This window comes from Xenopus tropicalis, chromosome 2, assembly GCF_000004195.4.
Source record: "Xenopus tropicalis strain Nigerian chromosome 2, UCB_Xtro_10.0, whole genome shotgun sequence".
NCBI classification, from domain to species: Eukaryota; Metazoa; Chordata; class Amphibia; order Anura; family Pipidae; genus Xenopus; species Xenopus tropicalis.
Window position 1 is genome coordinate 165,936,707 of NC_030678.2, and position 14,128 is coordinate 165,950,834.

Below are 14,128 nucleotides of genomic sequence, written 5' to 3' on the forward strand. Positions count from 1 at the left end.
CATATTTCCGATGGTCTTAGGAATAATTTTATGGTTGGGGGTCACCACAACATGAGCAACTGTATTAAAGGGTCGCGGCATTAGGAAGGCTGAGAACCACTGGTTTAGATCCTCATTCCCTAGGTTTTTTTTTTTTTTTAATTCTTTGTCTCCAAATTAACGTTCTTGATGCCTTCTGGTGAAATGTCTTTTGTGTATAAAGTGTATAAAGAACATGCCTTCACTGCTTCATTGCTTGACATCAGCCGGTCACACATGGGATGACTTGTTGACTTCAGGGATTTACAGTGACACACTTGGCTAGCTGTTTGATGTACAAATTAGCCATAACTTGATTGGCACAATTCCCTACAAGTTAGAGTTGCTATAAATTAATAGGCCTACCTTAGGATCAGGGTAAAAGTTACTTGTATTGGATTTAATCCGGTTTTTCATTACTTCTGTGTGTTGCATTCTGAATTAAATTAAAGGGGAACACCACCCACACACAACTTTTTGAAAAATAAACATAACTTCAAGCAACTTTGCAATATACATCAGTTAAAAATATGCAGCCTTTTCATGACTTTGAATGTAATAATCTGGTTTGGAACAGTTCCCTAAGCCCCGCCCCCTGTTCCCCTGCTGATTGGCTGACTACTTTGTGACTCAAATAAATGTAACAGTAGTCGCCTGTTCTTAGCCTGCCTTCAGCCTGCATCCTCCCAATCCCACAATCCCCTGCTGCACACGTGATGTCAATAAGGAAAGGAACATCCCAGTGCAATGCATTGTGGGTTATGTAGTTCCTGCATGCTGTCTGTAAGCTGTGGAGAAGTTGTTACAATTTGTAACATCAGTGTTTTAGTCCCTCCTCCCCTGCCAGGAGTTCAAATGATGCAGAAAGAGAGAAACTGTTTTGCAGCTGGATTTCAGCATATAAAAATGGTATTTATTCATACTTTTTGAAGAAACAAATTATAGTGATAGGTATATTAGGGGTTTAATATAAAAAAAATCCCCTTTAATATTTCAGCTAAGCATTGCAACTTTATTAGAAATATGTGATTACATTTTATACGTCTTGAAACATTAAACTCCCCCCCACTTCTTATAAAAGTGTCTCTGTTTTTTAAGTTCAGTTTTCTATTAATGATGTCTTCTCTTAATAGTCTAACAGCGCCTCCTTTCCTTCCCTCAGGAGTATGGTTGACTGGTTTTTGGTGGTGACACAGCTGGGGTTTTGCAGCGTTTATTTTGTGTTTTTAGCAGAAAATATAAAACAAGTGAGTATAAACATTCTCTCCTAAACATTTTCCTTTTTAATTATTTCAATTAAAAGTGTTCTTTGATGAAAGAGACTCCCAATTATTCCGTGTACAGAAAGTAAAGAAACGTTTGAACTGTTTCAATTTACAGAATTTCAATGGATACATAACTATTCATAATTTATGTGCTTCTTTCTGTTTTTTGAACTTTGTTTTACACATCCTAGCCTTAAACCTTGAGTAGAATGATTAATACTTCAGGGGAGGGGGGTGTTGAGCTGCAATTACTCGCCTGGAAACAATGGTATTTTACGGCTCCCTGATAAATAATATATGGTTAAGTAAGACAAACGTGTTAAGCCCAAGACTTGCATTTGACAATTCCTGAGATCATTATTTTCCCATTTTCTTTAAGTCTCTTTGATGGAGATGGAATTATAATGGGTAAAAGTCTTGCACGCTGCTGTTCTCCATGCTTTGTTTTAGCTAATGTATTACTTCCCCCCCCCCCAATCATTTATGATATTAATGTTATAACCAGGCCTTTAAAAAGTATTTTGTCAAATATTTGCGATTATCACAAAGGAAATTAAATCAAATGTGATAACAAGGCCACATTAATGTGCCTGTTGATTCCATGAAGACCTGCCAACCCTTACTTGCTGAATAACGGACTGAGAGAGAATAGGAATTTACTGGGTTGGGCATGTTGCATGTTGGGATTGATCAGAGTGAACCTACATGACTTATTTTTTGTAGTAGTAGAGTGGAAGGAAAGGTAAAAGCTAAGTAAGCTTTATCAGAAAGGTCTATGTAAATACAGCCATAAGCACTCACAGTGATGCTGCACTGAGTCCTCTATCAAAAGAATCACAGGATTTCTTGTCTTCTTTTGTGTAAACATGATGTTCCATTGTCTGACTTCCTCTGTCAGAAACATTTTTAATTCCGGTGGCCAGAGTCTGCCCAGTTCTCTCCCCTCTCCTGCTCCCACCTGAATGCTAAGAACTCCCTCCCCCCTCCCTTATGAATGTGTGATCTTTGCTATAATGGCTTGAGCCATTATAGCACTTAAAAATGGCAGCTGCTATCGTAGGCAAATGGAGAAATCTTCTAAAGCTGTTTACTCAGGTATAGTAATGGTTTCTGCAGAATAAATGTTCTAGGTGGCACTAATGTGGTAAATCTATTGGCAGTAAAATGCCAAAATGACTTTCCTTCTCGTTTAACCTTGTGCCTTGGTAAGAATGGGATACACTTTGGAAAAAGAGCTCAATTATTTTACTCCCTATGCAATGTGAATTAGTCATTTATTCAAAGCATTTTTATCAGAATATAAGGCTGTAGTAGCAGCCTTTATAAAGGAAGAAGCTCATTTTTCTTCTTGACAGTGACGACCCCTAAGCTGAACTTCTCAACAGCAGCCCAGAGCCCACTGAGCATGTGCAGTGCCACTGGCACTCCTAACCAAATCCAGATGGGGAGCAACCGTCAAGGCCTGGATCATTACAGTTCTAGGCCTTCTAAAGCATGTAAAATACAGCATTTCTTGCCATATTCATTGTTGTGCTTTAGTTCTTTATAGTAATTAAGCCCTATGCAATAATATAAGATATTGGAGATTGCTTGAGCCTGTATAGAGCTATTGTTATCCTTTGTTTTGCTGTTTGTATGGAAGCAGCAGAAGGCACGGTGAGCAGTAGGGATTATAATGCTGCTGTTATTTGTCACCCTGACAGTATATAGCACCACTGCTTAATTTGTTGTCCTGCTCTTTGAAGTCTATGTCAGAATTATGAATGTGTACCCAAAAGGGAAGCGTTTGGTTTACCCCGTTAGTCTTCTTTTTGATGCTGATGATTCCTTTTAGGCAGTAGGAACCATGACACCGCATTAATATTTTAACGTGTTTTCAATATCATTTTTTTTTTCCCAATGTCCATCCCTGTGGTCCCACACTGTGCTATTATGCTTCTCAAGCTGAAGCATCTTCAAAACCAAAGATTTACATAAATGCATTGCCGGCTTGCTACCGGCTATCGGTGTGTCCAGCTTCTAGATGCACCACGGGAAGTCCGGAGCTTGCCGGAGGACACTGCATTTGCGTCTGAGAGACGTACTTTGTTCTTTCTCCACTTTCCAGGCATGTTCCCCACTAGTCTTGGGGGGGTCGAAATATTAATTTTTCAAGGAAATCGTGCATCTTGCAGTTAAACAGACATTACAGCACACTGGGCAGTTATTGATTTTTCACTCATTGGTCATTTGATGCTGAATATAATCAGACTCCCCTGATGTTTTTGCCTAATAAACCCAAGAATGCAGTCTACTTTTTTTTTTTTTTTTTACTATCCTGTGTTGTATTGAAGCCTGATGTTTATATACAATTTGTTCACTGAAAATGTTTTCAAAAAGAATTTACTTCTAAATACAGTCAGTGTGACCCTGAGAACCAGTTACCATTTTGAATGGAATGGAGAGCAGAAAAAGGCATTATAAGAAGGTAAATAATCAAGTTTATTTAAAAGGGTAGGTCACCTTTAAAGTGGAACTTCACCCAAATACAACTTAAGCTTTTTGAAAAGAAAACATAAATTCAAGCAACTTTGCAATTTCAAAAATATGCAGCCTTTTCATGATTGTTAATGTAGTAATCCGGTTTGGAACAGTTCCCTAAGCCCCGCCCCCTGTTCCTCTGCTGATTGGCTGACTACTTTGTAACTCAAATAAAATGTAACAGTAGTCGCCTGTGCTCAGCCTGCCTTCAGCCTGCCTCCTCCCAATCCCACAATTCCCTGCTCACGAGATGCCAATAAGAAAAGGAACATCACTGTGCAATGCATTGTGGGTTATGTAGTTCTTGCATGCTGCCTGTAAGCTGTGGAGAAGTTGTTACAATTTGTAACATCAGTGTTTAGTCCCTCCTCCCCTGCCAGGGGATGCAAAAAAGAGAAGAACTGCTTAGTGATTTTTGAATTAATTATATTTTTGTTTAGAAGTTTGGAATTTCAGTAGCTGTGGTTGCTGGGGTCAGATTTACCCCATGTGTCAGACAGTGGTTTGAATGAGACACTGGAAGATGAATAGGAGAGGGCCTGAATAGAAAAATAAGGAATAAAAAGTAGCAATAATGTCAAAGTCATTGATGCCCACAGGAAAACTGAAAAGAGACAGAAAAGGAAGGAAAATAATTTGAAAATGATAACAAAAAATGGAGACCAATTGCACAGTGAATTGGACACAATTCACACACTATGCAGGGAATGTTGTGTTCATTGAGGAAGTCGCAGGTGTCTGGGCACGTAGATGGAGGAAAAACAGCATGGTGGCCCAATAGTTGGCACTGCTAGAGTTGGCACAGACCTAGATTTCCTTCTTCGGTTCTAGCCTGGACACTGCCTGCAAGGAGTTTGTATTTTCTCCCTGTGCGTGGGTTTCATATGGCTTCTACGGTTTCCTTCCACACTCCAAAATCATACAGGCAGGTTATTGGCTCCTGATGAAACTGCCCCTAGTGTGTGTGACTGTCCCAAACATGATGCATTTGTGGTGCAAAGTCCATAGTTTAGGGTCAGCTTAAACTGCTCAACCGAATGGGTGTTGAGAAAAAGATGGGCGTCTTTGGCAACTCTGACAAATAAGTGGTTCCTTATATTGAAAGCAAATTCAAGTTCTGTTGGTTAATATGCAGCTTACGGTTTTTCAGGTATTAGAAGTGTTTTTGGCGACCAAGTTACAGCAGCCGGGAATAGGAGGAATATGGACCCTGGACCTACGGATATACATGTTCTCTTTCCTTCCGCTGATCATCCCACTGGTGTTTATTCGGGATCTGAAGAACCTGTCTTTGTTATCTTTCTTAGCCAATCTCTCCATGGCAATCAGCCTCATAATCGTGTATCAGTACGTAATCAGGGTAAGCAAACTGCACTTTTTCATTTCATTTTTTCATTTAACAAATTGATAAATTAATACATGCCTAAAAAGCCTAGATTTTTGTTTAGTTTAAATACACCAGGAAAATACCGATAAGTCTGTTCTAAATTAAATTATATGTATAAGGGACCTGTTATGTAGAATGCTTGGCACCTGGGGTTTTCTGGACAAGGGTTCTATCCATAATTTGAATCTCCATACTTACAAAAAACAACTTTAACATTAAATAAACCCAATAGGATTGTTTTTCATTCAATAAGGGGTAATTATATCTTAGTTGGGATCAAGTACAGGTACTGTTTTATTATTACAGAGAAAATGGAATCATTTAACCATTAAATAAACCCAATAGGGCTGTTCTGCCCCCAATAAGGGGTAATTATACTGTATCTTAGTTGGGATCAAGTACAGGTACTGTTTTATTATTACAGAGAAAAGGGAATCATTTAACCATTAAATAAACCCAATAGGGCTGTTCTGCCCCAATAAGGGGTAATTATATCTTAGTTGGGATCAAGTACAGGTACTGTTTTATTATTACAGAGAAAAGGGAATCCTTTAACCATTAAATAAACCCAATAGGGCTGTTCTGCCCCCAATAAGTGGTAATTATATCTTAGTTGGGATCAAGTACAGGTACTGTTTTATTATTACAGAGAAAAGGGAATCCTTTAACCATTAAATAAACCCAATAGGGCTGTTCTGCCCCCAATAAGGGGTAATTATATCTTAGTTGGGATCAAGTACAGGTACTGTTTTATTATTACAGAAAAAAGGGAATCATTTAACCATTAAATAAACCCAATAGGATTGTTCTGCCCCAATAAGGGGTAATTATTTCTTAGTTGGATCAAGTACAGGTACTGTTTTATTATTACAGAGAAAAGGGAATCATATAAACTTGAAATAAACCCAATAGGATTGTTCTGCCCCCAATAAGGGGTAATTTATATCTTAGTTGGGATCAAGTACAGGTACTGTTTTATTATTGTTATAAATACTTGTGCAAAATATTTTTGGATTCATTTATTATTTGCACCATGTATTTGATCTTACTATGCAAATAAAACCAGTCTCACAAATAGGAGGAAGTTACATTTTGTCTAAACACATAGGGGGTTATGTAATAAAAGGCACAAAGTTTGCCCAGGAGCAGTAACCCATAGCAACCAATCAGCTGGTAGAATTTACTGGTCACCTGTTTAAAAGCAAATCTTATTGGTTGCTATGGGTTTTTATTACCTCTGTGCAAACATAGTGTCTTTTGTCTATGAAGATTCTCATTCATCCAGGTCATGATATACAGTATCTAGTAGAATTAAGTCTAAAACAAGTGTCTTTTATTACATATGGGAAATAGTCCTTATTATTATTTTATGTACATTAATAATTAAAAAAAATGTTTTCAGAATTTATCAGACCCTCGTGCATTGCCGCTGGGAACGAGTTGGAAGACCTATCCGTTGTTCTTTGGAACAGCTATATTTGCGTTTGAAGGAATAGGCGTGGTAAGTGAGATGCAGAATTCATATTGCTCGGGTTTCAGATGTCATCGCTTAGAGGTTTAGGGGCTATGAATGCTGTTGTCTCACTGTGTTTCATTGCCAATCACAGCTGTGTGTAGCCCCTTTGTATTTATATCAGTAATTATATACATATCACCTAACATAAATAGAATACAAGCCAGAAAGTGAATACTTCCAATGATTTGGCACAAAGCCTAAAGTATTCGCTTTCTGACTCATATATTGTTCATGCTGGGTGGTATTTATATAATTACTTCACTAAAGACATTGGCTGTTGAAAGCTAAATGCTGGTTTTCAGAAATGGTATTTGCTAATTTCTGGAAAAGTGACTCCGAAACTCCCATTGACATGAGTGGCGATGTTATGGGGGGCAGGGGGTTTGTATCATTGTACCCCCACTGCATGGCTGGCTGCAAATGGCGTGTGTGTACTCTCTAATCAATAGGAAGCTCCTCGCTGGACCTAGCTAAATCACATTGGGACCTACCAACTGACATAGTCACGTCTATGACCCTGGGTATGAAAAGCTAATCACATTCAGGTATTGCTGATTTACAAAAGATTGCTATAAATTGATCACTTCAAGTCAATCTGGAATGATTCTGGGATTTATTATGCAAATACCGAAACCAATGGAAATAAATTTAACTTCGAATTACTCATTCCGAATCAATCTAATTCTGATTGATCGGCTAGGAAATTACATTCCATCAATTCTGATATTGATTTGAATGTAGTGGGATTTGACATCTCGGACCAGTCTCTCTAACAAATTCCTGAGGGATGTGGGCAGTGATAGTTATCAAGTCCGATTAAGTCAAACGATTCTAATCAGGGTTGGGCTGGGCCGGTGGTACACCCAGCAGAGCATGGACCCGCTTCCCACTCTATTCCCCGATTGCGGCCGCAAGAAGGAGGTAAAAGGTATGGTAGGGAGGGGTGGATATTACAGGCTGGAGGTAGGTTTGACGGAAGGAGGTAGGAGTTTGCCACTGGGGTGGGGGGCCCCTGAGGATGCAGGTTGGGGGTCCCAGTACGATTCTAATGATCACATGTTGCTCAGAGTACATATAGTACATATACATGTAGTATAGAGTATATAATAGTAAGGGCTCTACAAAGAGCATGATATTTTACTGGCTACCATTCCAAGGCTTTTTTAAATATATATCCCCTTACTAATTTATAAGTTGAGTTTTTAAGCCAAGGTACCTGATGCAATACTTGATTAAAGCTCCAACTGCCTAATATATTAGTACTTGCCTACTCAAGATTTAAAGGAGAAGGAAAGGCTAATAAAGTGTTAATTATTATTATTATTAACATTTATTTATAAAGCGCCAACATATCCCGCAGCGCTGTACAATAAGTGGGCTACATACATTGGACATACAGAGTAACATATAAAGCAATCAATAACCGATACAGGAGGGGAAGGGAGCCCTGCCCAAAAGAGCTTACACTCTACAAGGAATTACTGCATTTCATACATTGGACATACAGAGTAACATATAAAGCAATCAGTAACCGATACAGGAGGGGAAGGGAGCCCTGCCCAAAAGAGCTTACACTCTACAAGGAATTACTGCATTTCATACATTGGGCATACAGAGTAACATATAAAGCAATCAGTAACCGATACAGGAGGGGAAGGGAGCCCTGCCCAAAAGAGCTTACACTCTACAAGGAATTACTGCATTTCATACATTGGGCATACAGAGTAACATATAAAGCAATCAGTAACCGATACAGGAGGGGAAGGGAGCCCTGCCCAAAAGAGCTTACACTCTACAAGGAATTACTGCATTTCATACATTGGGCATACAGAGTAACATATAAAGCAATCAGTAACCGATACAGGAGGGGAAGGGAGCCCTGCCCAAAAGAGCTTACACTCTACAAGGAATTACTGCATTACATACATTGGGCATACAGAGTAACGTATAAAGCAATCAATAACCGATACAGGAGGGGAAGGGAGCCCTGCCCAAAAGAGCTTACACTCTACAAGGAATTACTGCATTTCATACATTGGGCATACAGAGTAACATATAAAGCAATCAGTAACCGATACAGGAGGGGAAGGGAGCCCTGCCCAAAAGAGCTTACACTCTACAAGGAATTACTGCATTTCATACATTGGACATACAGAGTAACATATAAAGCAATCAGTAACCGATACAGGAGGGGAAGGGAGCCCTGCCCAAAAGAGCTTACACTCTACAAGGAATTACTGCATTTCATACATTGGGCATACAGAGTAACATATAAAGCAATCAGTAACCGATACAGGAGGGGAAGGGAGCCCTGCCCAAAAGAGCTTACACTCTACAAGGAATTACTGCATTTCATACATTGGACATACAGAGTAACATATAAAGCAATCAGTAACCGATACAGGAGGGGAAGGGAGCCCTGCCCAAAAGAGCTTACAATCTACAGAAATCACAAGCTGCAGGCGTCACTTCAGTTCTCTCAATAGTGCCCTTAAGTCTCCCCATATTTCTTCTGTTCAGATGATCCAAAGCCTCATAGGGAAAAAAAAACTTCTGAGCTCTGTAAAGAAAATTCCAATAATACCACACTCCTGCACCAAGACCGGTGTTCATGCTCAGTTTGTAAGACTAGGGGGAAGCTTCCTGCTGATTGGCTGAGATCACACATTTCTGAGGGGGGGGGAGTTCTTAGCATTCTTGAGGGAGGGGGGAGCAGGAGAGAGCTGGGCAGACTCTGGCACAGGAATTACAGAAACAAGAAATACTGTTTCTTTTGATAGAGGACTCTGTGAGTGCTTATGGCTGTATTTACAGTACATAGACCTTTCTGATAAAGCTTACTAAGTTTTTACCTTTCCTTCTCCTTTAAAGCAGTGATATTGTTCTATAAATCCTGCAGGCCAACCTGTCTTTGAAAGCAGAAGGGTTGGTTGCAGACAATATAACGCTTGGGAACCTTGTGAAAGGGAATATTTAAATTCTGATTTAATGACACCGACTGTCACATCATTGGCTTATGCAAACAGGACGCGACTCTTGTTACTGCAGATAGACTGAAGCCGGGATCTGTAAAGCAATTGTTACTTTGTAGAGAAGGCTCCTCGGTAATGATACTGCAGGTGTAACGAGCAATGCCAAATATCGGGCAGATGTATAATCATTTTCTGAGAGACGGTTCCATGTATTTGAGGTTCTACCAATTTCAGATATGCTTGAATACTAGTTGTTGGGCAAAGTTTTGGGCACTTTCCCCTGTTAATGGCCTTCCTTGCCTTAGTAATGAGAATTTTACTGGCTAAGATCCCCTTTCTAGAGCTCAATGCAAAACAGAAGGCCAACAAATCAATTGGATACTCCAGCTTGAAACTGGATAAAATGGTCTCTGTATGCCCGTTGGTGCTTCAACCAATCAGGTGCTTGTCCCAGCCTCAAGCCTGATTTTACATCTTCAGAAGCAACAGTAGGGGGGCATGGGTTAAGTTTTGGAAAGTACGAATAGTGCTTGGGGGATTTTTAAAATCATACCTATGAATAAAGTTGGGAAGGCCACTATTACAAGTGTGTTTTATTTTCTATTCAATTTCTTTTAAAGGTCAACTAAATCCATGCTACAAATATCCTGCCTGTTGTGTAGTGGGGGGCATAGGCTGCATATTTAACAAGTCTCTTGCAGCTCTCCTAAGAGAAACTCTTTGTGGGGGTTCTTTTTGAAAAGAATGGGGCTATTTATTGGTGGCTGCACCTTAAAAGGGTAGATCACCTACAGGTTAACTTTAAAGGGGAAGGAAAGGCTAAGTCACTTGGGGGTGCTAAAATGTTAGGCACCCCCAAGTGACTTGAATCGCTTACCTCGTACCCCAGGCTGGTGCCCCTATTAGGAGAAAATAGCCCCTAACATTTTGGCACCCCCAAGTGACTTAGCTTTTCCTTCTCCTTTAAGCATGTTATAGAATGGCGTGCTCTTAACAACTTTTCAGTTGGTCTTCATTTTTGATTTTTTAATTTGGCTTCCTAATCTGAATCTTTACAGCTTTCAAATAGGAGGGGGGGGTGGGGGTGGGGGTGGGGTAACTGAACCTAGCAGCCAACCAGCTATTGGCTTTGTGAGGCTACAGATTTATTGGTAACTTTTTATTACACGTCTTTCTATTCAGGCCCTCATCTATACATATTTCTGTCTCTCTTTCAAACCACTGACTTGTTGCTAGGTTAAATTGGACCCTTGCAACCACATAGTTGCTAATATATAAAGCTAAATAATTCAAAAACAGCAACTAATAAATCGAAGGTGAACAAACCCTTAAGCATCTTTTCTAATTTGTGTTATGTATTTCCACATGCTCTGTACATTTTCAAATTCCTGCTATGGCTAAATCTTATAATCAATGTGTTAGAATAAGATATATTGCTTTGTTATTGGAAAGCTGCAGTGTGGATATGAGCGGCGGGCTCCCAGTTCTGCATATTAGGCAAGTAAGCCACCATCAACATTTTTAGCTATTAAAAGCCACTTATCTGTTGCCGCACATCATCGTAACCCCCTTTCTCTGACCTGCTTTCCAGCCAATTAGGCACTGCGGGATTTCGGCTGCATGCTATGCACATAATAACTTTTTCCCATTTAGTTACTTTACAAAGAGGACTGCGGCTAATCTATCCTATTTTCATTTTCTAAAATATTAAAGGGCCAGTCACAATATGAAAAAGTTTCATTATTCCAGCTATACCAGTTATTTTCATGGCTAGGGTAATTTCTCCACTGCAGACAGCATAGTGTGCTCCTTTCTCTGAGAAAGGACCTCAAACCACAAGACTAATCTGAGAATGGAAGACCTCCATGGTCGGACAGGGCAGCCGGAACACTGGGAAAAAACTTGGTGGGCCCCGGCGGCACAGACCTGACCCTTGCTGGCCCTCCGCCCGGCCAACTGTTCCTCCCCTGACGTGTTAAAGTTCTACCCGCTCAGGGGAGGACGTCGGGTGGGGGGTTAGAGAGGCTCAGCAGGGCCCCTGCGGGGGGTGTAAGGATGGCTCAGCAGGAGCCCCTGTGGGGGGGTGGGATTTAGGGGGTGCAGGGGATGCGGCCGGTGAGGGCACCTGCAGGGCCCCTGGGGCGGTAGCTCCAGTGGGCCCTGCACCCCCCAGTCCTGAAGACCTCAAACTGCCCCTTTTCCCAGCAAAAGCTGCTTCTGATTCACTTAAATGGGATATGTATAAGGTAGACCGTGTCAGACTGGAGTGTCTGTGGTCCACCAGGGCTGCTGCCTGAGGGCCCCCCACCCCAGTCAGAAGCTGCTAAACTTTTGTGTAATCCCACCCCCGTTGTATACTGCACATCCTCTTTGCAGCCTTAATGGGAGGGGGAGCGCCGGCACCTACACTTGCCTGCACCCAGAGCTGGGGTATAGGGACACGATGCAGAATTCAGTGTGGCACTGCTTCCCTATCCATATTATTTGTGGTTTTTGAATTATTTAGCTTTTTTTTAGGGCCTCTCCTGTTTGGAATTTTAGCAGCTATCTGGTTGCTAGGGTCCAGATTCTATTAGCCGCCAGGCATTGGATTGAATGAGAGACTTGAAGATAAATAGGAGAGGGCTAGACTAGAAAGGTAAGTAAGAAAAATTAACAATAACAGTAAATTGTTGTCTCGCAGGGCAAAAGGTTTTTGGCTGCCGGGGTCGGTGACCCCCATCTGAAAGCTAAAAAAAAGTCTGTAAAGGAAACCAAATAATTATAAAACTGTACAGAATAAATAATGAAGATCAGTTGAAAAGAATTGGCCATTCTATAATATACTAAACGTTAACTTAAAGTTGAACCACCCCTTTAATGATGACATTAACATATGACTGACTAAGTGCAAGTGAGTTCAGTGTGTTGGCGCAACACCTGGGCTGAAACTAATGGCAGGTAGAACAAACACGGGCCTAGTGCGCAGTGGTTGTGGGGGGCAATAGAACCCTAGGTAAATACCTATGTGCAAGTAGTTAAAAGCCTCTATAGGAACACTTGCACCTCATTTTGTAACCATCGTAACGCTTCGTGCCGCTGCCTCTTTCTCCAATGAGCAGAAGACATGGGAATTTATTTGTTAATGTTTGTCAAAAAGCTGCAGAATTAATTAGACTCTTTCCTTCTAGCGAAACATCAATATTTAGACAATGTAATTATTTATGACATTTGCTAATATTCATCTCCGTTCTCCAAATCCCAGAAATGTTTTCTGAATTTCTATGATTTGTGGTTTTCAGTACAAAGTCATGGTAACATAACTTTATCTTGTGTCTGCAAACTATAATTATGTGTTCTGGAGAGGCTGCCTTACATTTTAATAGGATGTGTAGGCCGTATCCTTATTACTGCCTCCCACTTTAGTTCCACCAGTACAAGGTAACATATAATTTATACATATTACCCGACATGAAACAGTAACAGAATGCAACCAAGTAATATTCCCAAGGATTGTTTAATGGTAACACAACATTTGTTCTACTGGAGGCCCTATGGCCAAATGATTGCATTAGCCCCATATCACCCACCTTGGGTGGGGCATATCGGGAGAACATAGTATCATAGTAAGTTAGGTTGAAAAAAGACATCCATCCATCATGTTCAACCCTAACACCCTAGTGTATATAACCTGCCTAACTGCTAGTTGATCCAGAGGAAGGCAAAACCCCCATCTCTCTAATTTGCTGCAGAGGGGAAAAAATTCCTTCCTGACTCCAAGATGGCAATGGGACCAGTCCCTGGATCAACTAAGACTGCTCTGCTTGTTTGGGGACCTCGCCATATGAGCAGACCTTTCAGTCTATGGTTACCTTTACTGTTCCTTAACAATGTGCCAGACATTTTTATGAATGAAAGAAAGCTGCAGATGGAGCAAATAATGGTGCACATAATGCATATGGCACAACATTTAGATATGGATATAGATAGGAGCGAAAGGTTTATTCCTACTCCATCCACATGTCATCCTTCTGCCAACAATTAGATCCTATTCTGAACACATTATAGTAGTTAAGTACTTTATTATGTGTCTGGATCACGTAACCTACATTGGGGAACATGCTGGGAAATACATTAGGCCATAAGGGTGCAGTATATAGAGCTGGAAGGCGCTACAGACAAACGATAGCTGTATAGGTATCTCTCACGCACGATGGAACCCCTTTAATGTTGAGTTGTGGATGAATGAACTAAGCTTTCTAATAAGTGTATAGCTCTGGAAATTCCAAGAATGCCTTGGGCATACCAGTAACTATTCAGCGCATGAATGAAGAGATATGTTAGAGACTTAATTAGGTAAAACTCAGGGGACTTCATGGAAATGGAGCACAGATTGTTTTCCGTATGGACACTGAGCCTGCTTGGATAAGACACTTTTGAACTGAATATTGCATAGCTATCAACATTTAGT

The 14,128-nt window shown here is 40.5% G+C and overlaps 1 protein-coding gene across 4 annotated transcripts in view; it reads left to right on the forward strand.

Annotated features, from left to right (window-relative positions):
* slc36a4 (solute carrier family 36 (proton/amino acid symporter), member 4) overlaps positions 1-14,128 on the forward strand; it is a 104,415-nt gene that overhangs the window by 18,925 nt on the left and 71,362 nt on the right. For all 4 annotated transcript variants that reach the window (XM_031897338.1, XM_031897337.1, XM_002940146.5 and 1 more), the window contains exons 7-9: positions 1,181-1,265; positions 4,954-5,163; positions 6,593-6,691. In XM_031897338.1, coding sequence (XP_031753198.1) covers positions 1,181-1,265; positions 4,954-5,163; positions 6,593-6,691 — 394 coding nt within the window. The remainder of the gene's footprint in view (positions 1-1,180; positions 1,266-4,953; positions 5,164-6,592; positions 6,692-14,128) is intronic.